Source organism: Hyaena hyaena, unplaced genomic scaffold (assembly GCF_003009895.1).
Source record: "Hyaena hyaena isolate Hyena2069 unplaced genomic scaffold, ASM300989v1 scaffold_1, whole genome shotgun sequence".
NCBI lineage: Eukaryota > Metazoa > Chordata > Mammalia > Carnivora > Hyaenidae > Hyaena > Hyaena hyaena.
In genome coordinates this window covers 11,206,644-11,227,784 of record NW_024080633.1, presented here as the reverse complement: position 1 = coordinate 11,227,784, position 21,141 = coordinate 11,206,644, and the positions used below count along the sequence as shown (strand labels likewise).

At 53.0% G+C, this 21,141-nt stretch overlaps 1 protein-coding gene and 1 pseudogene across 2 annotated transcripts in view; one reads left to right on the top strand and one right to left on the bottom strand.

Moving 5' to 3' along the window:
- The window catches only part of DBNDD1 (dysbindin domain containing 1), a 9,798-nt gene extending 7,331 nt beyond the window's left edge, over positions 1-2,467 (top strand). For both annotated transcript variants that reach the window (XM_039226980.1, XM_039226978.1), the window contains exon 4: positions 812-2,467. In XM_039226980.1, coding sequence (XP_039082911.1) covers positions 812-969 — 158 coding nt within the window. In that variant the 3' untranslated portion in view covers positions 970-2,467. The remainder of the gene's footprint in view (positions 1-811) is intronic.
- LOC120227866 lies at positions 2,466-21,141 on the bottom strand (annotated as a pseudogene).

Genomic DNA, 21,141 nt, shown 5'->3' with positions numbered 1-21,141 from the left:
CATATGTGTCAAAATCAGTATTGGTCACTGTACCACTTCATTCAGTATTCTTGCAATTTATTATTCTTTTTAGTAACCTCTATCCCCAACGTCGGGCTTGAACTCATGACCCCGATATCAAGAATCGCATGCTCCTCCAACTAAGCCAACCAGACACCCCAATATTTTTGCACTTTACATGTCTATTTGCCCAACTTGAAGGAATTTTCCTCCTGTTTTCCTCAATTCTCCTTTCCAAATCCCTACAAAACGCCAAAGCCACAGTCCTATCAAAAGTAAGATTTACTAAATGCGAATTTAATCAGTCACGAGTTAGGCCAGGCCAAGCAGGGTGGCCTTCATCAACCCTGGCGCCACGGCTCAGCCCTTAGTTTCCCCTTCGGTTCCCAGGAAGTGTTACCCTCAGCCCAAGACCTTCAGGGCCCCAATGACGGCCACACGGCCAGTGCGGGAATGGGGACCCGGGGACCTTCTCCTCTCCGGTCACACCTCATGCAGGCAGGGGGTGGAATGGGTGGGCTCAGACCCCAGCCCTGTACAGCCTGCACCCTGGGAGGAGCTGAGGGACCTTCTGGATGCTGTGGGCCAGGTTCACACCCAGGGCGGAGTCTCAGCTGCACAGAGACCCTCTGCTTGTGAGTTCACACAAGCCCTCGCCCGTGCCACCCAGGTCTGCAGTGCTGGGGGCCTGGTATCTGTGTTTTGTAAGCACCCAGGGGACCCCAGTGTGCAGCCAGACCCCACGGGAGAGGCACGCACGGGGCCCAGCCCGTTAGCCGTAGAAGTGACCTGACCCCCATGTTCCCATCAGGCCTGCACCCACTGCCCCGGTCTGGTTGTCTGCGCTCTCCCTCCTGGACGCGAACCAGGGCTGAGCAGAACCGCGAGAAGCAGCCACTTGGTGACCAGGAGCGCCAGCCGGCAATTGTGGACACGTTTCTCACCGTGGAGAGGCCGAAGGAGGACTAGGCCAGCTGGCCCCAGGGCCAAGGCAGGGCAAATCCGGACAATTCTGACCCCATGGACACTGCCCACTCCGTGTGGCTCTGGGTCAGGTTCTCGGGGTGCCCCAGCACAAGCACAGCCCAATGGCCTTACATCCCCCTCTGTCCCAGTCCCTGGGTCTTGGACAACAATGGCTGAGGACGAGGCAGGAGTGGCCTTGGCCTTTTGGAAACTTCTGTCTGCAGGACAGGTGCTCTCACCTGCCACAAGAGTCCCGAGGGGGTGTGGGGTGAGGGGGACCTAAGCTGGAGACAGCTCCTCTGCAAACCCTAGGGCCTCGGGGTTCTGGTCTGGGAATGGCCGCACCGTGCGCCAGCCCTGCTCTCCGGCCGCACTGTTCTCCAGCCAAGTATATGGGTGGGGGCCACCTTCACCGCAATCCCACCCTCTTCAGGCCACCCAGGGAGCACTGTTGGCACCAGAGCCCCCCCTCAGGCCCTAAGACCCTGCTGGTCTCGGTCCCTGTGTGACAGCTGAGCCCACTCTCCGCGGTTCGTAATACCAAGTACGGCACAGCCACCTCAGACTGTGGGCGGGTGGGGCGTGCCCGTGCCGAGGACACATCCCCACAGGCACGCACAGGCCAGTACCCGTGCCCCTGCTTGGCGTCCTGGCCTGGGGTCAAGACGCCCAAGGGGGCCTGGGAATATGAGGGGACCCTGGCACAACCCTCAGCCCCCAACTTAAGGGCGCCAGGCTTAGTTGCTCCTAGTGCTGCTTTTTATGAGTTAAGGGATGAAACAGGCTTCTGGCCTGACAGCAAATCCAAGAACGATTTTACAGTAAATACGGAAGTTTGCTTCTGGTCCCCAGGCCAACCTGCCCTGACCCATTCCCCAGTGAAACGTTCCTACAGGGGAGGACCTGCCCTTCCACAGAAGCCCCGGGCGTGCCCTGGGCCCACTGTGCACAGCTAGAGGCAAGTTCCCCTCTGAGAACACAGGCGAGGAAAACCAACTCAAAGGATGTTTTCCAGGCACCATCTGGAGGCTCACTTAAACACAAATCCCGTAAGGGCAGCTGCATGCCCCCCCCCCCCCAATCCCCCAAGGGTCTCCCTCCTTGATCCCCAGCCTTCCTGCTATGGCGTCTGCAGAGCTTATTTACAAACATTGGGATTAAAATCTCACCTCTTCCTAAGGCCCAATCAGTGTCTCTTCCTTTCTAGGTGACACCAGAGCTCAGAAGTGGGTGTTGGGGGGGGGATTGGGGTGGGGGCTGCTGGAGCAGCAGAATTGCTCTGGGCTTTCTCCAGCTGAAGCCGCTGGGGGCTCTTCTGTGCTGTACTCTGAGCTGGTTATTTGGGTCACATCTCAGGAACAAGTGCCCTGGATTTCTAGGCCTTAGGAAGTGAAGATCCCCTCCTGCGCACGCCCACGCCCAGGTCCAGGCCGGAAGAGGCACAAAGTGCTCCCTGGGAAGTCTTCTGAGCCCAGGCAGGTTCCCAGAACAGCAACTGGTCACAAGCAGGCAGTCAGCAGGTTGGGCCTGTGAGGAGAAGGCCAAGGGTGAGGCCAAGGCCCCAACCCTTCTGATCACCCATGAGACGAGGGACCCAGGAAACGGGCCCTGAGCCCCGTGCCAGGCAGTTCCTCCCGCTGGCCTCCCTGGTGGAAGATCCTAGGCCAGGTCTCCTCCCTCCCTGCGCCCAGGAACTGACTCAAAGCCCGTGTAGTGTGTGGCCAGGTGGCCCAAACAGAGCAAGGGGGTGAAGGAAAGAGCTGAGGAGACTCCAGAGGCAGTGGGCACAAAGGTATCCAAGATAAAAACGAGCAGGGGTCAGGATTCACCCAGATGTGCCAAGGGCATGAGCCAGAGGGAGGCTGTGCTAAGCCTCAGAGTGGACAAGTGCCCAGGTTCTGGACACCACGGGGCTTTCATGGGGTTGAGGAGAGCACCTCCCACCTCCATCACAGGGAGCCCCAAAGCAGGACCTCGGCAGGTCCCCACGCAGCTCAGCTAATGAAGGCTGAGTTTATTGGAGACTTCATTACACGGTGAGCTCTGGAGAAGTAAAAAATTCAATGATGGCATATTTTACAAACAACAATAATAGAAAGTGCTTGTACCAACTTGGAAATTCTATTTTTGAAGCAAACAGAACAAATGATTTGGAAATCTTTAAATCAAATCCTGGCATCTGGCCTTGACCAAGCCGAGAACAAAGGTCATGCAGGGCGAGTGGAGCCACCCCCCCCATCCCCCAGGGTGCCCTGAGCAACAGCTGGGAAGAGCACAGAGGTGTCACGGGATCCCAGACCTTCACCCGCCCACCAAGAGGCAGCTGCTGACACCCCTTTAGTGTCGTGATTCTAAGGATTCTGGGAGGCAAGCAGGGACACGGCCCCTGAACCCCAGGCTTCTAGTCCTGACCCCAGCTCCCTGGGCTGGGCCCCTGCCATACTCTCAGACCAACCAGACAACCTAAGGCAAGAGAGGCCTAGAACTCACAGCCCAGAACTGGCCTTCCTCTCACGTGGCAGCTGCCCAAACGCCAGGAAGAAGGTTCCCAGGGGCAGCAACACATAGCCCACAGGTTCCCCGCTCAGGCCAGACCCTCCATCTCTGTGGTTCTAAGGAAAGGGGGTTACAGGGAACACAGCCAGCTGGAGAAGGGAACCAAATCCAGACACACCCTGGTTAAGATGCCCACCCTGAGAATGGGTGCTGGCCGCGGCTGAGAGACTGCCTCCCACAAGCAAGAGCAGCACCCAGGTGCTGGGGGCGGGGTGGGGGCGCTTCAGGGCCCCCATTGCTCCACTGCCCTCCCCCCACCCACACACCTGTGGGAAGTGTTGAGTTTCCTCTAGAATCACTGACAGGCCTTCCACCAACTCAAACAGCTGTTCTAAAAACCTTACACTTTCCCTTGATAACTGGCTTATATTTCCCTTAATTCTGCCACTTCACTAAATCTTGAGAATTTCTGAAACTGAGCCAAAAGCCTCCGCTCCTTGGAGCAATTAAGGAGACCAGCACTCACACCTGTCCCCCCGCAAATCCACCCATCGCCCACCTCCCTTCATGGGAGGCCCATGAAAGTCTAAACTCAAGGCTCCTCCAGGAAGCTACTTGCCTTCTGCTCCCCAGGGGGTGGGGGAGTTTTGGCTCACTGCCCGCCCCTCTGACTCAGGACCCCATCCTCTAGGTCTCCAAAGCGCTCGTTTGGCCTTATCATGTTTTAATGTGTTTTCCAGTGATTCTGGCAGCAGCTTTCAAAGCCAGGGCCCCCAGCCGGGCTCCTCCGCGCAGTGCCTTGCGGTCCCCCGCCCCTGGCTCCAGCCCCTCAGCCCCGCAGGAAGGGAGTGTCCTCCTCCAGGCTGCGGATGCCTTTCACAGACTCCTTGCAGGTGGGCTTCTCGGCAAAGGGCCAGCGCCCCAGCACCTCCACCATGTCTGCCTTCTCCAGCACCTCTTTCTCCGGCAGCCGCTTGCTCACCTAGAAATCTCAGCTGCCTGTCCCTCAGCCACCCCCAAGGCAGCAGGCACTGGCAGGGCAAGCCCCAAGCCGGGACCCACCGCACTCGCCCCGTCCGCCTGCTCTCGGCAGCAGGCCAGCGAGCGGGTGCAGGATCTGCTCGCGGGCGAACCGGATGAGGCGTCGCACCGCCTCCTCAATGAGCTGGGCAGCAGCCTCACTGGCTTCTCCACCAGCATCTCACCTTGTCGGGGAAAGTCAAAGGACACCTGGCCCAGCCCAGCTTTTCAGTCATCCCAAACTGCACCATCTGGAAGGAGCTGGGCGTGAGCCTGGCTGGACACGACCATGCAGAGCCATGCCACTGGAGTCGCTGCCCTCTACCTGAGCGTAGGCGCTCTGGGTGACCTTCCTCAAGTCATCCTGGGCCCCCGTGGGGATTCCCCTTCTCCCCGCCACCCCCCCCCCGGCCAAAAAACAGCTGCTCAGCCACCCTGCCCCCACTCCTCAGCACCGTGCACATGTGGTCAAAGAGCTGCTGCCGAGTGTACAGGCGCTGCTCCCTGGGCAAGTACTGGGCACGGCGAGCCCCTTCCCCGGGGGGATGACTGACACCGTAAGACACAGGCAGGCGGTGCCCTGGCCACTCCCCATGCAGACCTCCTGCCCCACCCAGGTCCCACCCCAGACCAACTGGAGGAAAGGAGAGTCTTGGGCCCCACCCAGGATCAGGCAGGTTGGGGTGGGGTCACCCTGCAGATTAACATGGAAACAGTCTCCACCCTACCCGTCCCAAAGAAGCTCTAGAAGAGCCAGGTCCAAGGCTTGGAAGTAAGACACCTCTTGGGTGCCGGTGGCTGATGCCCAGACTCCCCCTGGGACCAACACCCTACTCTGCTACCCACTCCCAGGGAAGCTTTTGGACCAAATTCTAGAAGAAGTCCTAAAAAGTAAAAGTGCTGCCACTGTGAAATGTACTCTGCCCGCACGACCACAGGCCACACAGAGCCACGGGGGTAAGGGACACACCCAGGCCTGGATGCTGAGGGCTGAGGGCCCAACCTTCAGCAAAGGGTCCGCGTGCTCCAGCAGCCAGCCTCCCACTGCGCGCACAGCCCCGGTCGCCCTCCTGCTGGCCTGCGGGACCTGTGTCTTCTTCTCAAGGCCTACACGTCACACTTCCTGGCCTGTGAGAGGCAGAGGACAAACGGACGTCTGGAAGGGGGCGCCAAATCCCCACCCTCCACTCAAGGAACGCTGCGGCCTGGCCAGAGCCTCTTCTCAGCAAGTACAGGTTCGCAGCACGTGCACATACACACACACACGCGCACACACACACACGCGCACACACGCACACACACACGCACGGCTCTGGCCCAGTGGGGTTCCTGTCCCTCCGCACCAGACACTGGGCTGCCTTCTGCTCTGCAGAAACCCTCCTCCCCGCCGCTGAAGAATGCGTCCCTCTGCACACAGCACACTGCTTTAGGAGGCCCATTTTCTTTTTCCTTAGTTTATTGTCAAGCTGGTTTCCATACAACATCTAGTGCTCATCCCTGCAAGTGCGCTCCTCCGTGCCCATCACCCCCCTTCCCCTCTCCGCCACCCCCAGCAGTCTTCAGTTTGTTCTCGGCATTCAAGAGTCTCTCGTGATTTGCCTCCCTCCCTCTCCCCAACTATTTTTCCCCTTCTCCTCCCCCATGGTCCTGGGAGGCCCTTTTCAGCCAACGTGATTAGCTCCGCTCTGTGGCTCACTAAGGGACACAGGAAGCACGGAGACAAGGCGTGGCTCCCAACGCCTCCCACGCCCGAGCTGACAGGCAGTCAGCAGTACAGAGCAAAGGCAGCGGCTCTCGCCAGAGACAACTCTCCAGAAGCTCCCCAGCACTGCACACTTCCCCGCACACGCCATGCTTCAGGGAGAACAGAGCAGCATGGCCCGCCTGCCGCTGGCTCTCACAGCTGTGGGGCCGGCCACGCAGGCAGGGCAGCCGCTGGCGACCTGGGCGCCTCCCTGATCTCCGTCCCTGGGAAGGCAGTCCGGAGACCCTTACCCGCGGACTGCAGGTCCCCGAGGTGCTGGGCTGAAGCCAGGAGGTGGGACAAACATCACCCGCACTGAACCACGCACACCAGCACCCACGTTCAGAGGGCTGTCCTTGTGGCTTCCGTGAGGGGGCTCTTGGGGAACCCCCTCCTCTGGTCTTCAATTAGCACCCAGACCAGGGCCTAGTCCACTGCTCTGCAGGCACCACCTCTCTGAGAGCTTACGTGTAGCTCTAGACGGAGCATGAAGGCTGCTGGCAGATTCCCAAGTGCCAGTTTTGGGTTTGGGAAACTGTCTGTGGATCCTGTGCACGGAAGTAAAGCTGGGGCCCCAGGGTGAGCCTGTGGAAGATCAGAGCCGGAAGGCCCCCACCTCTCCAAGGGCTCTTTAGCTCACCTCTGGTGACCCTCTGTTCAAAGTGCTTCTCCTGAACCCAAAGACGCAAGTGGCGGGAGGCAACCAGACCGCTTTCTGGCAGACAGGAAAACGTCAGGACCTGCCCTGGGAAACGAGACACTGTGGTCACAAGTGGCCGGGACTGTGTATTTCAGAAGCTCCACGACAGAGATCACAGACAAACCAGGGAGCAGCTTTGTCAGTCACCACTGACTTGGGCTAGTTTTTTGGTTAAGCAACTTATCTCGGTATAACTGAGTCAACACTGAACCCACCCATCTGAAGAGTGTACCTCAAAGACTTCTAATAAATGTACCCGGTCGTAGGGTCCCTGCCCAGGTTCAGACACTCCCATCATCTGTGTAAGACACCCTGTGGCTGACGTGCCCACCTCAGCCAACCACGTGTGCTACTTTCTGTCTCTGTGGATCTGTTATGGACATCTCATATAAATCCAAGCACACGGCACACAGCCTTTTGTGTTTGGCTGCTTTCACCTGGCATAATATTTAGAGGTTCATCCCTATTGTAACATGTATCAGTAATTCTTTTTACGGCAGAATCATACCCCATCCTTTTGTTTATCCAATCCTGCACTGAAGGACAATTGAGGTTTCTACCTTTTGGCTACTGTGAATAACACTGCTGTGAACATTCACGTACAAGTCTTTGTGTGGACAGGTTTTCAATTCTCCGGGGCAGATACCTACACGTGGAGCTGTTGGGTCATACGAGAACTTTGTATTTCACTTTCTGAAGAACAACCAAACTGACTCCCACAGCCCAGTTTACGCTCCCATCAGCAACCCTATTAGGGGTCCTGTACGTCTATACCCCAGCCAACTCTTGTCTTTAGTAGCCATCCTGCGGGTGTGAAGTACTACCTCATTTGGTTTGCATTTTCTTAATGAATCAGGGCCCTCAGCATTTTTTAATGTGCTTTTTGGTTGTCGATCTTCTCTGGAAAAATGTCTTTTCTAACCCTCTGCCCATTTTTAGATTGAGTTATATGTTCTGGGTTCTAGACCCTTATCAGACACATGATTTCCAAAAATTTCCTTCTGTTTTCTACACTAACACTTGTCTTTTTATTCACTTAATGTCCTTTGATACGCAAAAGATTTCAATTTTTCTTAAGTCCGATTTATTTTTTCACGGGTTGCTTATCTTGCTTCTGGTGTCATATTTAAGGAACCACTGCTGAGTCCAGAGTCATGAAGATCTGGTTTCCCATGTTTTCTTCTAAGACCTTTATCGTTTTAGCTCAAATTCAGGTCTTTTGCCCAGTTTGAGTTAACTTTTCCATATGGTGAAGGGTCCAAACTCATTCTTTGGTCTGTGCATACCCACTGTCCCAGCACGCTGTTTTGGAAGAGACCGTCCTCCCACTGAATGGTCTTCACAACCTTGAGAGAAATCAACTGAGCACAGATGTACAGGCTGCGTCTGTACTTGTGACTTCTCTGTATGTCTGTCTGCCTTGTCAGTGCCATGTTGTGTTCACCGAGCTCTGTAGCAAGTTCTAAAATAGGGACATACGAGTCCTCCAACTCGGTCTCCTTTTATGAGACTGTTCTGGCTACATGGGCACCTTGCAGTTCCATGTGAATTGTATGTATGTATGTATGTATGTATTATTAATTTTTTAAGTAGGCTCCATACCCAGTGTGGAGCCCAACTCAGGGCTTCAACTCAGAACCCAGAGTCATCAAGACGTGAGCTGAGATCAAGAGTCAGACACTTAACCAACTGAGCTACCCAGGCACCCCTCCACGTGAACTTTAAGACCAGCTCTTCTGGGGCACCAGGGTGGCTCAGTCGGTTAAGCGTCCGACTTCAGCTCTGGTCATGATCTTACAGATCATAGGTTTGAGTCCTGCATCGGGCTCTGTGCTGACAGCTCAGAGCCTGGAGCCTGCTTTGGATTCTGCATCTCCTTCTCTCTCTGCCCCTCCTCCACTCGCACTGTCTCTTTCTATCTCAAAAGTAGATAACCATTAAAAATTAAAAAAAAAAAAAAAAAAAAAAAAGACCAACTCTTCCATGTCTGGCTTTTAATAACTATACAAAACCTCCCCTTCACCTTCACGTTGTCATTGTCACGATTTACAGCTTTCTACATTACATACCTATCAAAAGAAGTTGTAATCATTGTCCTATGCACTTGTCTTTACCAGTACCAGTGTTCTTTCTTTTTTTTTTTTTTTTAATGTTTTTTATTTATTTTTGAGAGAGAGAGACAGCGCGAGCAGGGGAGGGTCAGAGAGAGAAGCTTCAACTTACTGGCTAGCGCCCTTTCATTTCAGCCTGGAAGACTCTCTTTAGCATTTCCTGTAGGGTAAGTCTAAACATAATGAATTGCCTTAACTTTTCAGTATCTGGGAATGTCTTAATTTTCCCTTCTTTCTTGAAGGGCAGTTTGTCAGATGCAGAATTCTTTGTTAACAGTTTTGTCTTCTAGCACCTGTAACATGTCACCCCACTGCCTTCTGCCCTCCCGAGTTCATAATGAGAAATCAGCTGTCAAGTCTCCCTGAAGATCCTCTGTACATCGTATCCTTCCTCTCTTGCTGGTTTCAAAAATCTCTCTTTGGCTTTAACAGTTAGATTATAATGAGTTGCTGGATGGATCTTAGAATTTATCCCTACTTGAAATTCACTGAACATCTTGGGAACGTAGATTCACGCCTTTTATTCAATTTGGAAAGTTCTGACCCATTATTTCTTCATATATTCTCACTGCCCCTTTTCCTTTCCCCTCTCCCTCTGGGATGCCATCATATGCATGTTGATAGTGTCCCGTCTGGCCCTAGGTTCTCTACGTTTTCCACTCCTTTTTCTTTCTGCTCCTCAGATTGGGTAATGTCATTAGGCCTATCTCCAAGAAAGCCTTTTTGTCTTCTGCTCACATCTGCTACTGAGCCCTCTAGTGAACTTTTCGTTTCAGTCACTGTACTTTTCTGCTCCAGAATTTCTATTTGGTTACTTCTTATAATTTCTATTTCCTAATATTCTCTTTGTTGAGACCCACAGTTCTCTGGTCCCCTTTGGCTCTATGGGCCTGCACCTTTAAGACAACTGACGTTAAGTATTTTTCTAGTAACCCTAAGGTCTGTGCTACCTTGGGGACGGTTTCTGTCCATTTCTTTTTCCTGTGAATGAACCACACTTACTGTTTCTTTGCATACTTTGTAATTTTTTGTTGAATCATTAGCTAAGTTTTTTTTTTTTTTTTTTAATGTTTTTATTTACTTCTGAGAGAGAGAGAGGCAGCGTGAGCCGGGGAGGGTCAGAGAAAGAGGGAGATACAGAATCCAAAGCAGGCTCCAGGCTCTGAGCTGTCAGCACAGACCCCAACTCGGGGCTCGAACCCACGAACCATGAGATTATGATCTGAGCTGAAGTCAGACTCTTAACTGACGGAGCCTCCCAGGTGCCCCTAGCTAAGTTTTTAAATGCCCTTTTTTCATTTACTTTCATTCCTACATTACAGTGCAAAGAATGAGCAAAAACAGGAAAAGAGAACTCTACACGTTGGGTTCCCATGGAACATGCAGGTTTAAAAAGCCTGGGTCTCCCACCCAGGGGCCTGAAGCACGCGTGGAGAGGGAGGCTCAAGAACCACGGAGCAACATAGTTTGCGCTTCTTTTTGTGACTTTTGAAAATGTACCAACATTTTCTTCAATTCTCTTACTCCAAGAATTCCCACGTCCCCTTCTGTATGTGAGGAATGAGAGGCCATTCTCCGTCCCTGAGATGTCGACATTCACAAAGACCCGGGTGTGCCTCTTGGGGACAGAGGAATCCACGTGACCAGCCTGAGCGAGGAGGGCAGTTCGATCAGGCCGCCGCCACCAGACCCCCATGAGGCTGAGGCTAGTGAGTCCAAGGGCATCCTGCTGAGTCACCCCTGCTGGTGGGCAGCCTCTAACATAAATCTGGGAAGACCAGAGTCGGGGAGGCTTATTCGAGTTTCTTAACTTTGGTGTGTAAGTGGACATGGGAGTCACAGGGGAAAGAACAGGACGCACATTCTTTGCAGGAAACAGACCAGCCGGGTCGGGTGAGAATGACTCACTCATCACCCTGTGGCCACCAAACGCACACTCCTGTGTGTGACCCGACCCCAGCCCTCGGCCAGCATGGGGCAGAACACCAGGAGATGGCAGATGGCAGCGCCACAGGGGGAGGAGGCAAGGCTCCGTGGCAGATCACTCCAGGGGTGGTGGAGGCAGCGGCCAATGGCTCATCAGAGAGGTCACAGGAGTCCCTAGGCTTCCAAAGGGACTGATGACCTCAGGAGAAAGCCCGGGGGAAAAACCCTAAACTACCAGGGCTTAAACCAGCCCGGGAGGGAACCAAGTTTCCTAGTACAGGAGCTTGGGTTTTAATTACAAAGAAAACAGAAAAGCAAGGGAAGCTCCCAGGTTGGAAGCTCAAGCCCAAGACCATAAAATGCCGCACAGCTACTCGCTGTAGTGGGTCTGTGCTCAGACCGTAGGCAGGTCTCTGCAAGCCTAAACTGTATTAAACTAGAACTTCAGATGGGTACAAATCAGCTTTGGGGCTAATCATCTCTGAGGTCTCTGACGTCTCTCAACAAAGTCAAAGTCCCCAAGACAAAGGTGGGCACGTGCCAGGACTGGACAAGAGAAACCACCCACCAATCACATGACACCCCGAAGCGACAGCCCCGGCCCGGCCGACGCTCACCCGTGAAGCCCAAAGCGAGCACCACAAGCTTTCTTGCCAAGGCGTCCTTATGGAGGCTACCGCCCAGCTTCAGGGGGCACAGACGGCCTCTGAAGATGGAGGATCTGCCTTTGATGCCAGGGCAGGGGACTAATAGAGAGAGGCGCATGGCGACCTGGAGCAGGGCCACCTGTAGCCACTGTTAAAACTCTACAAGGACAGCCAGGGGCTAGGGCGCCTTCCCTGCGGGACCCGGGCTTCACGGTCGTCATGGGACCGGAGCCAGGGAGCGATGACAGAAGTATCCCAAAGGTCAGGTACAATTAGCACTTTTTTTTTTTTAAGTTTATTTATTTGTTTTGAGAGAGAGAGAGAGAGAGAGAGAGAGAGAGACAGACAGTGTGGGGGGAGGGGCAGAGAGGGACAGAGAACCCCAAGCAGGCTTTGTGTGGACAGCACAAGGGACTCCAACTCAAAAACCTGGAGACTATGACCTGAGCTGAAACCAGGAGTCAGAGGCTAAACCAACGGAGCCACCCTGGTGCCCCTACAGGAAATACTTTCAAAATAACGCTGCTGATCGTGCTATCCGTGATACAACTAAAGAAAATCTGAAATGAACACTGTAATTCCTTTGGTCCTTGGAATGGCTCCCATTCAGTGGGTAAAGTCAAGATACTGCACTGTTTTGGGGCAGTTGGGTGGCTCAGTTGCTTGGGGGTCCGACTTCGGCTCAGGTCATGATCTAATGGTTTGTGCGTTCAAGCCCCACGTCGGGCTCTGTGCTGACAGCTCAGAGCCTGGAGCCTGTTGCAGATTCTGTGTCTCCCTCTCTCTCTCTGACCCTCCCCTGTTCGTGCTGTCTCTCTCAGAAATAAATAATACATTTTTAAAAATTAAAAAAAAAGATACTGCACTACTTCTTCATCAGTAATGAACTATTTAAAACTGGTGTTGCAATGATAGGGTTGTCATTTGTAGAAAGATCAAACTCATTCAACATCTCAAGCTATATATCAGAATAAAGCAAAGATGGGTCAGAGATGTAAATGTAAAAAGAATAAGTCATAAACACGATAAAGATGCGTCCATAATATGGAAATAAGGAGAGATCCTTTTCTAACTATAATTCAAAATCCAGAAGTTGCAAGAGACACATCACAGTTAAAGTGTTGAAAGCAAAAGACAAAGAAGGAAATTCTGAAGCAGCGACAGAAGATTCATCATCCAGAGGTAACAGCAATGTGACGGCTGGTGCCTGGCACTTCCTCAGAAATAGTAAAATGAAAGCAGTGGAATAAAATATCCAAAGCAGTGAGAGAATACTAATTTTTAAAAGTCAAACAGGAATGCTATATCCAGCAAAACTATCATTAAAAAATCAGGGCAGGGGCGTCTGGGGGGCTCAGTCAGTCAAGTGTCCAACTTTGGCTCAGACCATGATCTCATGGTTCACGAGTTCGAGCCCCTCGTAAACTCAGCTCTTGAATGCATTAAAGCACCTTCCTGACTGTGCTACCTCTGACCTACAGCAAACCCGTCCCCAGGGCCATGACTGGAGAGTGAGCAAGGTGAGGACCACCCTGGGCATTGGGGCAAGTCCACACAGGACAGACGCGTTCTCACAAATGGAAAGTGCCCGGGGAGGATGCAAACCCAATTGTCAGAGTAAAAGGTGAGGGTGAGCCCGTCTCTTCTATCCCCTAAGTTTTTACAACACTGCACCAACACATATGAATCCGTCACTGCACTCCCACCTGCACGGACTGAACCACATCTATTACTTCCAAAAGTGGATCACTGGGGGACAGGAACTAGCAGCACCCAAGGGCATTCATGAGCCTCCACTTTTTCCAAATGTTAACATTAACTGCTGCAGAGCCCTGATCAAAAGGAATCGCCTCCAGGGCACCTGGGTGGCTCAGTCATTTAATAGTCCGACTCCAGAGTTTAGTTCTTAGTCTTCATCTCTCAAGGTGGGAAGTTCAACCCTTGAGTTCAGCTCTGTACTGGGCATAGAGCCTACTTAAAGAGAAAAAAACAAAACAAAACAGAAATCGCCTCCAAATACACAGGTAATGATCCAACCTAACTTTTTTTTTTTTTTAATTTTTTTTTAAATGTTTTATTTATTTCTAGGAGAGAGAGAGAGACAGCATGAGCAGGGGAGGGTCAGAGAGAGACACAGACTCTGAAACAGGCTCCAGGCTCTGAGCTGGCAGTCAGCACAGAGCCCGACGCGGGGCTCGAACCCACGAACCGCGAGATCATGACCTAAGCGAAAGTCGGACGCTTAACCGACTAAGCCACCCAGGCGCCCCTGATCCAACCTAACTTTTAACACAAGGGCATGAAGACCCAAACCTGAGTGCCAAGTGCCTGGCACGTTCACCGATGTAAATGAGGCGGTCAAACCGGCTAGGACGCATCAGAGCCAGGCCAAGGACATCAGGGCGGGGGGTGCCAGCCAACACGACAACGTTGGTGGAGGAGCTGAACCCTGGACATGAGAAGCAAGCGAGGAGAGGGCTCTCGCCGGCGCCCAGTGGGCAGGGCCGTGCTCCCAGAGGGCTCTCCTCCCTCTGTCCTGACAGCATGTCCTCTTTCGCACACCTGCTCATCTTTCCAGGGACACTGGCCCCCCGAGCAGCCCTGCACTGGCTCTGCTCTTCCTGTGCCCACTCCAAACGGACTACAGAGGCCATTCAGTGGGGCGGACGCTCATGCCCAGGGCTGCCTGAGGGCCCCTCCCCCGGACAGGCAGGACACAAACAGCACCCCGCCAGCTCCGGTTCTCCCAGCCCCCAGTGCTCAGGCTGAGACACAGCCCCGTCAGAGAGTAACCAGACGTCCCCCAGCTAACTGGGATCCCCAGGACCCGGGCCCCAGGTGTGGACCTCCGTCGTGATTCACCACTCGTTCCTGATGGCCTGATACCACCCGATGCCATCTCCCAACCCCTGGGGAGTGAGGAGACTCTCCACTGTGTCAGCGCCTCAGCCACATCCCAAGATCTCCATCTACGCGGCCCCGAGCGGCTCACGGGGCCCAGGGAGCCGGAATGGTCAAGGGCAAGCAGGGCTGCAGAGAACAGGGGAGCCTGACAGAGAAAGTGGTGGTGTTCCCACCCTCTTTCCCCCTGAATGCTCTCTGCCATCAGCCCCTTGAGAGATCAGAACAGGGTACTGTTGGATACAAAGTATAACAAAGGCTTTTGGAACTGTGCAGAAAGAAGTTATTCTCTCAAGCTTTGGTTACAAGGTAGCCGTCAGCTGACCCCGGGACCTGAGATTTGGGGAGGGGCTCCTGGTAAGAAGGGCTCCCTATGCCTAAACTATTTGTGCAAACACAACGGTGTTTTTGTGTGGTTTCGCTCACACCTGCCCTGCTCCTGGGAGGCTGGGGCTTTGGTGCGAACTGGGCCCAGTGCCACAGGACCAGCCCCCACCGAAAACCTTGGTCAGCAACACACCCCTATGTCGTCGCAGCTCGACGCCAGGAAGGTGGGCGCCTCCTGCACCTCGTCAGGCAGCTGCAGCCAGCCTCCCCGGGCCCCGCTCCCCCGCACAGGTTCTGCTCCGTGTCTGTCACCAGGCACAGTCACAGCTACACGCGGGATCCTGGGAGTCCTCCTAACAATCAACAAACCAAGCGTACTCTCGGCCTCCCCAAAGTGAAGATGAAAACCTGCCGGGGGACCACTGAAAGCATCTGCAAACGTGAAAACTGCTATCACCATGTAGACATTTCCAGTGAAGCTTCAGGAGGCCTGAAAAGCCACCAGACACACTGAGCTGGAATCACTTTGCGGCAAAGTCCGAACTGCAGAAAGGAGGGAGATTTTGGTGCATGGGGTGGGCTCAGCACTCGTGAGATTCTGGGTCAGAGAGGGCAGCAGGAGAGAGGCCCCACCCGCGCCATCCTGCGGGCACTGAGCTGCACTAGGAGGGGTGGAGGGAGCCCTCCTCTCCTGCCTGCTCCACCGCCCAGGCGGGCCTCACCTCTCCTCATGTCACCCCCGCAGCCCCGCTAAGCCCCCCTGCCGGTCGGGAGGGGCACAGCCTTCTCCACGAAGTCAGCCTGAGAGCAGAACCTGCAGGCATTCTCACCCAGAGGGCCTGCCCTCGGCGGCGTCCGCGTCCGCCCGCCACTTACCTCCGCAAGCATCCGGTTCGGTGTGTTCTCCTGCTCCGGCTTCCCAAGCGCCCTTGGCCTCGTTTCCCGCCAAATGCATCAATACCATCAACGGGACACAAGGAGCGTTTCTTCGGGCCACTGCAAACACGTCACGAACCTGAACCAGGAATCCACAGAGTCTATTTCGTTACCGGCACGAAAACAAAAACGAGCGTCTGTTAGCCCAGGTCTCTCCTCCAGAACCCAGCCCCCGTCTCGACGTCTGTGGCGGGCTCTGTGCTCACTGCAGGGCCCACACACGCCGGGGCTGGCTGGCCCAACGCCAACAAACATTTCCAGGAACTCTGACCCACTCACGGTGACGAAAGGCACACTGGCCTCCCCTGCGGTCGCTGTGGCAAGAAGCTCCTCCAGTGGCGGGGAAGCGGTGAGCCTGGGGCCCTACCACAGAAAGGGGATGCCCGGTCCTCGAAGGGGACGGATGGAACCCAGAAAGTCCCATTTCTGATTCACACACGTGACTTCTAGGCGTCACTAATAAGAATCCCATGAGATGATGCACCATCTTATAGTCCGAAGCTCTCCTTTTAATATGTTCTACATAGGAAATTAATATACATTCACCATAAAAAGTTCACACACCACAGACACACAAAAGCCCATCCAGCTAAGCGGGTCGTTTCTTCACTAGAGCTCCCAGGGGCGGGGCTTGCCCGGCCAAAGGGTCTGAATGTCTAACAGGTGCCGTCACACTGCTCTACAAAATAGTGACACCAATTCACACTCTGGTAACACACCTCGGTGTTCATTTTATGGATTACCATCATGCCGGAAAATGGAAAAGACATTTAAAGCAGAAAGCTTCTACGGCTCCATTTCTGGTCAAGGGTGTGGATTAGCATCTAATTACCTCCAAAGAGACCACACGGTGTTTTTTCTTTGAGTCTTTAAAAAAACAAAATACTCACAAAAGGTAGGGGAGAAGGAGTCACAAAACTCAAACCCACAACATGATGCTGGACCCCACGTTGGATGAACGTGGGTGTAGGGTCACAGTCCACCGTAAATCCACCTTTGCCAATCGTGTGGCCGCACACACAACCAATTCTTCTGGGTGAGGCAGTGGAATCCAGGGGATGTGCGCCCACATCCACTGCAGGTCTTCACACCCAGGAGGAGCCCACACCCATGTGGGCCCCGATGTCCTCAGCAACCACACAGAACGAGAGACCCTTCCCTCAAGCCCCCACACAGCCAGAGGCTCACACTCTAGGTGAGAGGCCCTTCTTGGTGACCTGACCGCTCCCCCATTTATCACACCCACTTTCCCAAGTGCATACAAGCAGCTGGACATCCTGAAAAGCAAAGAGAACACCCCCGCCCGCAGCACCCGACTGTAAAGCCACGGTGAACCGCAGCTGGGCTGGGTGCCGGCAAATCTCCAACAGGGAGCACGATAATGACCTGTACCTCTGTCGCACACACATTCTCTCCACCAAACCCTCCCCAGACCATAAAACAGAAAGAGCACAGCACCTCCCACCCCACGTCCCAGCCTCACCGTGGCCTGTAATCTGTTGCCGTTGTTCAGAACAAACTACCCAGTGGCGACCACACGATGGGGAGGAGCTGAGGAAAACAAGGGTGTCCGCGAGGGTCTGACCTAAGCATGGGCTGCTCTAGGGGCTCTCAGCCTGGGGCACGCAGCCCGGGGACGACGGAAGGGTCTGGGACCCCACTCCCTGTAACACGCAAACCCTTCTGGGAAAAGGCCCTCAAAGGGTCCCTGACACACAGAGGTACCAGCATAGAGACACAGCAGCCAGAACCGCGACGGTTGTTTTCTCTGTACGACGGCCCTGATCACACCCACTCCACGCCTGTGTCCAGGGCAGGGCCCAGGGCTCACCATACGGCCGCTGTAGCTGACCCCAAACCCGTTTATGCAAGTCTACTTGCTGTTTTAACCATGTAATGTAACACTGTGTAAACTTAAAAAAAGGAATAAAAATAGGTGGTTTTCTTCAAAAAATAAGTTGAAAGCTTTGAGAAATAAAGCAATAAAGGCAAACAGCTAAAAAAAATGTCAAGCTGAGTAGGAAAGGAAACTCTAATAATAGAAACATAGACGGTTCTACATCCAGACTGCTCGCTTCTAAGTTCTCACTTCATTTAGAGAAACAAAACCATAGATAACATGTGGTTTAAGCAGAACATTTAACAAAAGATTCTGATCATTGGACCAGAAGGACTGGCCTCTAAATGAAAAACCAACAGAGAATATACATTTGAGCTTTAGGTAGGCACGAACATTCTTCAGTTGGGTCTGGACAGTTCCTATAATTGCACAGGCTCGTAGTTCAAAAGAGTAAACTCACAGAGGATTCAGTCAGTTAAGAGGATCTTCACCATTTTGTCCCGGCAAATGTTACTTCCCATGATTAATAAAATACATCATCTCTAGAAAAGGCTAAGTTGTCCTGTATCTGTCCACACTGAACCATGGCAGTCTCTGACTTTGACTTGCAGCTCAGAGCATTAGCACGTTTTCTGAAATCAATACCTTTGAAATCTTGGCTCTTAAGTCCCGACGCTCCTTGGGATTTTTCAGGAAATTCACAAACTCCATGATCTCCAACTTGGCCTCTTCACAACCAGTTACATCTGTGGACTGCACGTCAGCACTGTTCTTCAAGGCCCTGGCAGCTGTCCTCTGGCACTGAAGGGGCCGCCTCCTGGCCCGCCACACCCAGCCCCCGCTGGGCCCCTCCTCACAGCACAGAGGAGGAGCCCACTGGGAGAAGGGGGGACCCCAGGCTTCGCAAGGAAGACCTAGAAGATCCAAGAAAACCATTCATCAGTTCCCTTGGGACAAAGGCTGTGAAGAGCAGACTGATGTTTTACAAGGGAGCAGTTTCTTTTAAAAACATGTCAGAGCCTGGACACAGAGTCTAGTCTTCCCAATCCCGAGACTCTCATCCCACACACGTCCGTCTGCCCAATTTCACCTGGAACTGGGGGGCAGAGGACGACCCCCCGCAGACCCAGCACAGCCTCCTCACAGCTGAGCCCTACACAGCATATTATATTTTTTTGTTGTTTTTTTAAGGTTTATTCATTTTTCAGAGACAGAGAGAGACAGAGCATTAGTGAGGGAGGGGTAGAAGGAGAGGAAGACATAGAATCGGAAGCAGGCTCCAGGCTTTAAGCATGGAGCCCGAGGCGGGGCTCGAACTCACAGACCATGAGATCATGACCTGAGCTGAAGTCAGACGCTCAACCAACTGAGCCGCCCAGGTGCCCCATATTATACTATTTTCAAAAGGCTGCCTATCTAAATATTTTCCTGATCAATTCTTTCCTCCATTAAAAGCATAATTTTTTTTTACTATATACGGTAAATTAGCAGATGCCTAATATGCTCAAAGGAAGCACACTCCAAAACTGGTAATAAAAATTTTAAGTTTTTTAAAATTTTTTTAATGTTTTATTTATTTCTGAGAGAGGGAGAGAGAGAGCATGAGCAGGGAAGGGTCAGAGAGAGAGGGAGATACAGAATCCAAAACAGGCTCCAGGCTCTGACCTGGCAGTCAGCACAGAGGCCGACGCGGGGCTCGAACCCACGAACCATGAGATCATGACCTGAGCCGAAGTCAGACGTTTAACTGACTGAGCCACCAAGGTGCCCCAAAAATTTTTTAAGTTTTTATTTATTTATTTTGAGAGAGACAGATAGAGGGAGCTGGGGAAGGGCAGAGAGAGAGAGAGAGAGACAGAGAGAAAGAGAGAGAGAGAGAGGATCCCAAGCAGGCTCCATACTGTCAGCACAGAGCCCGACATGGGGATCAAACCCACAAACTGTGAGACCATGACCTGAGCCAAAACCAAGAGTCGAGCACTTAACTGACTGAGCCACCCAGGCGCCCCTCCAAAAATGATTAAACACTGAACTATTCTGTGCTCAGAACCACAGGCCCCAGCCTGGAGCCCCGGCACCCACCCATCGTTCTCGGCAGTGTAGACCACTGCCATCTGCTTGGGCGGTTCAACGCCCAGCTCCCAGTGAGCAATCTCCAGGTTCTGCTCAAAGGTGTCAACACTTTCAGTATTAAACCACACAAACCCCTGCAGGGACCAAGATTCGAGAGCAGCTTTAGGCTCCCCTCCCCACAGCCCCCTGGCCCTCCCCCAGCAATGCCTGGGTCTGGCCTCACAACACCATGGGATGCAAGGGTGAGAAGCTCCCACAGCTGCCAATGTTTGTCCATCCCTTCTTTGTGTCCATGCGCTCTTCTCTCCTCCCAGTGCTCGGCTCACGGCTCTTCGCTGTTACTTCACAAAACGAAGTCACAGGTAAGAGTCCTGCACTGGGTAGGGGTGGGGCGCCTGGGGGGCTCAGTCGGTTAAGCGTCTGACTTTGGCTCAGGTCATGATCTCACTGTTCATGAGGTCGAGCCCCGCGTCAGGCTCTGTGCTGACGGCTCAGGGGCTGGAGCCTGCTTTGGATTCTGTGTCTCCCTCTCTCTGCCCCTCCTCCACTTACATTCTCTCTCACTAAAAAATTAATAAAAATTTTTTAAAAATAAAAACAAAGAGCCCTGTGTGGGGCTTCTGTTCTCCTTGGAACACTGCTGCTGCTACATGCCAATGTGGTAAATGATCACCTTCACATGGATCACTGTTGGGTGGTGAAACCAAGAGAGGCATTTTTCTGAAAAAAACAAAAAATAAAAAACAAAGAAACAAAAACAAAAACTATACTTTTAAGTTCTTTTTTAAAGTTTTTTTTTTTTAATTTTTAAATGTTTATTTAGTTTTCAGAGAGAGAGTGCGAATGTGGGAGGGGCAGAGAGAGAAGGAGACACAGGATCTGAAGCAGCTCCAGGCTCTGAGCTGTCAGGAGAGCCTGACATGGGGCTCGAACTCACAGACCATGAGATCATGACCTGAACTGAAGCTGGATGCTTAACCGGCTGGGCCACCCAGGTGCCCCTAAAGTTTATTTTTCAGAGAGAGCAAGCGAGAGAGAGTGAGAGAGGAAGCGCGTACCCACAAGCAGGGGAGGGGCAGAGAGAAAGGGACACTGAGAATCCCAAGCAGGCTCCAAACGAGCACAGGGCCCAACGTGGGGCTCAACCTCACGAACCCGTGAGTCCATGGCCTGGGCTGAAATAGAGAGTTGGATGCTTAACCAACAGAGCCACCCAGGCGCCCCTACACTCTACATTAAAAAAAAAAAAAGCCCTACGGAGGAACACTCAGCCTTGAACACCGTCCCAGGGGCAGGAATGCCACGCACAGACTGCTGGTCCGAAAGGCGGTCAGGCCTGCAGCGGTCACACGCGAGGCATTCGGCAGCAGTCCGCACACTTCTGCACTCAGACCGCGTGGCTCTGCCTGTGCCAAGCTCTGCACAACTGACGCATTTTGTCTTTCTCCTAACAT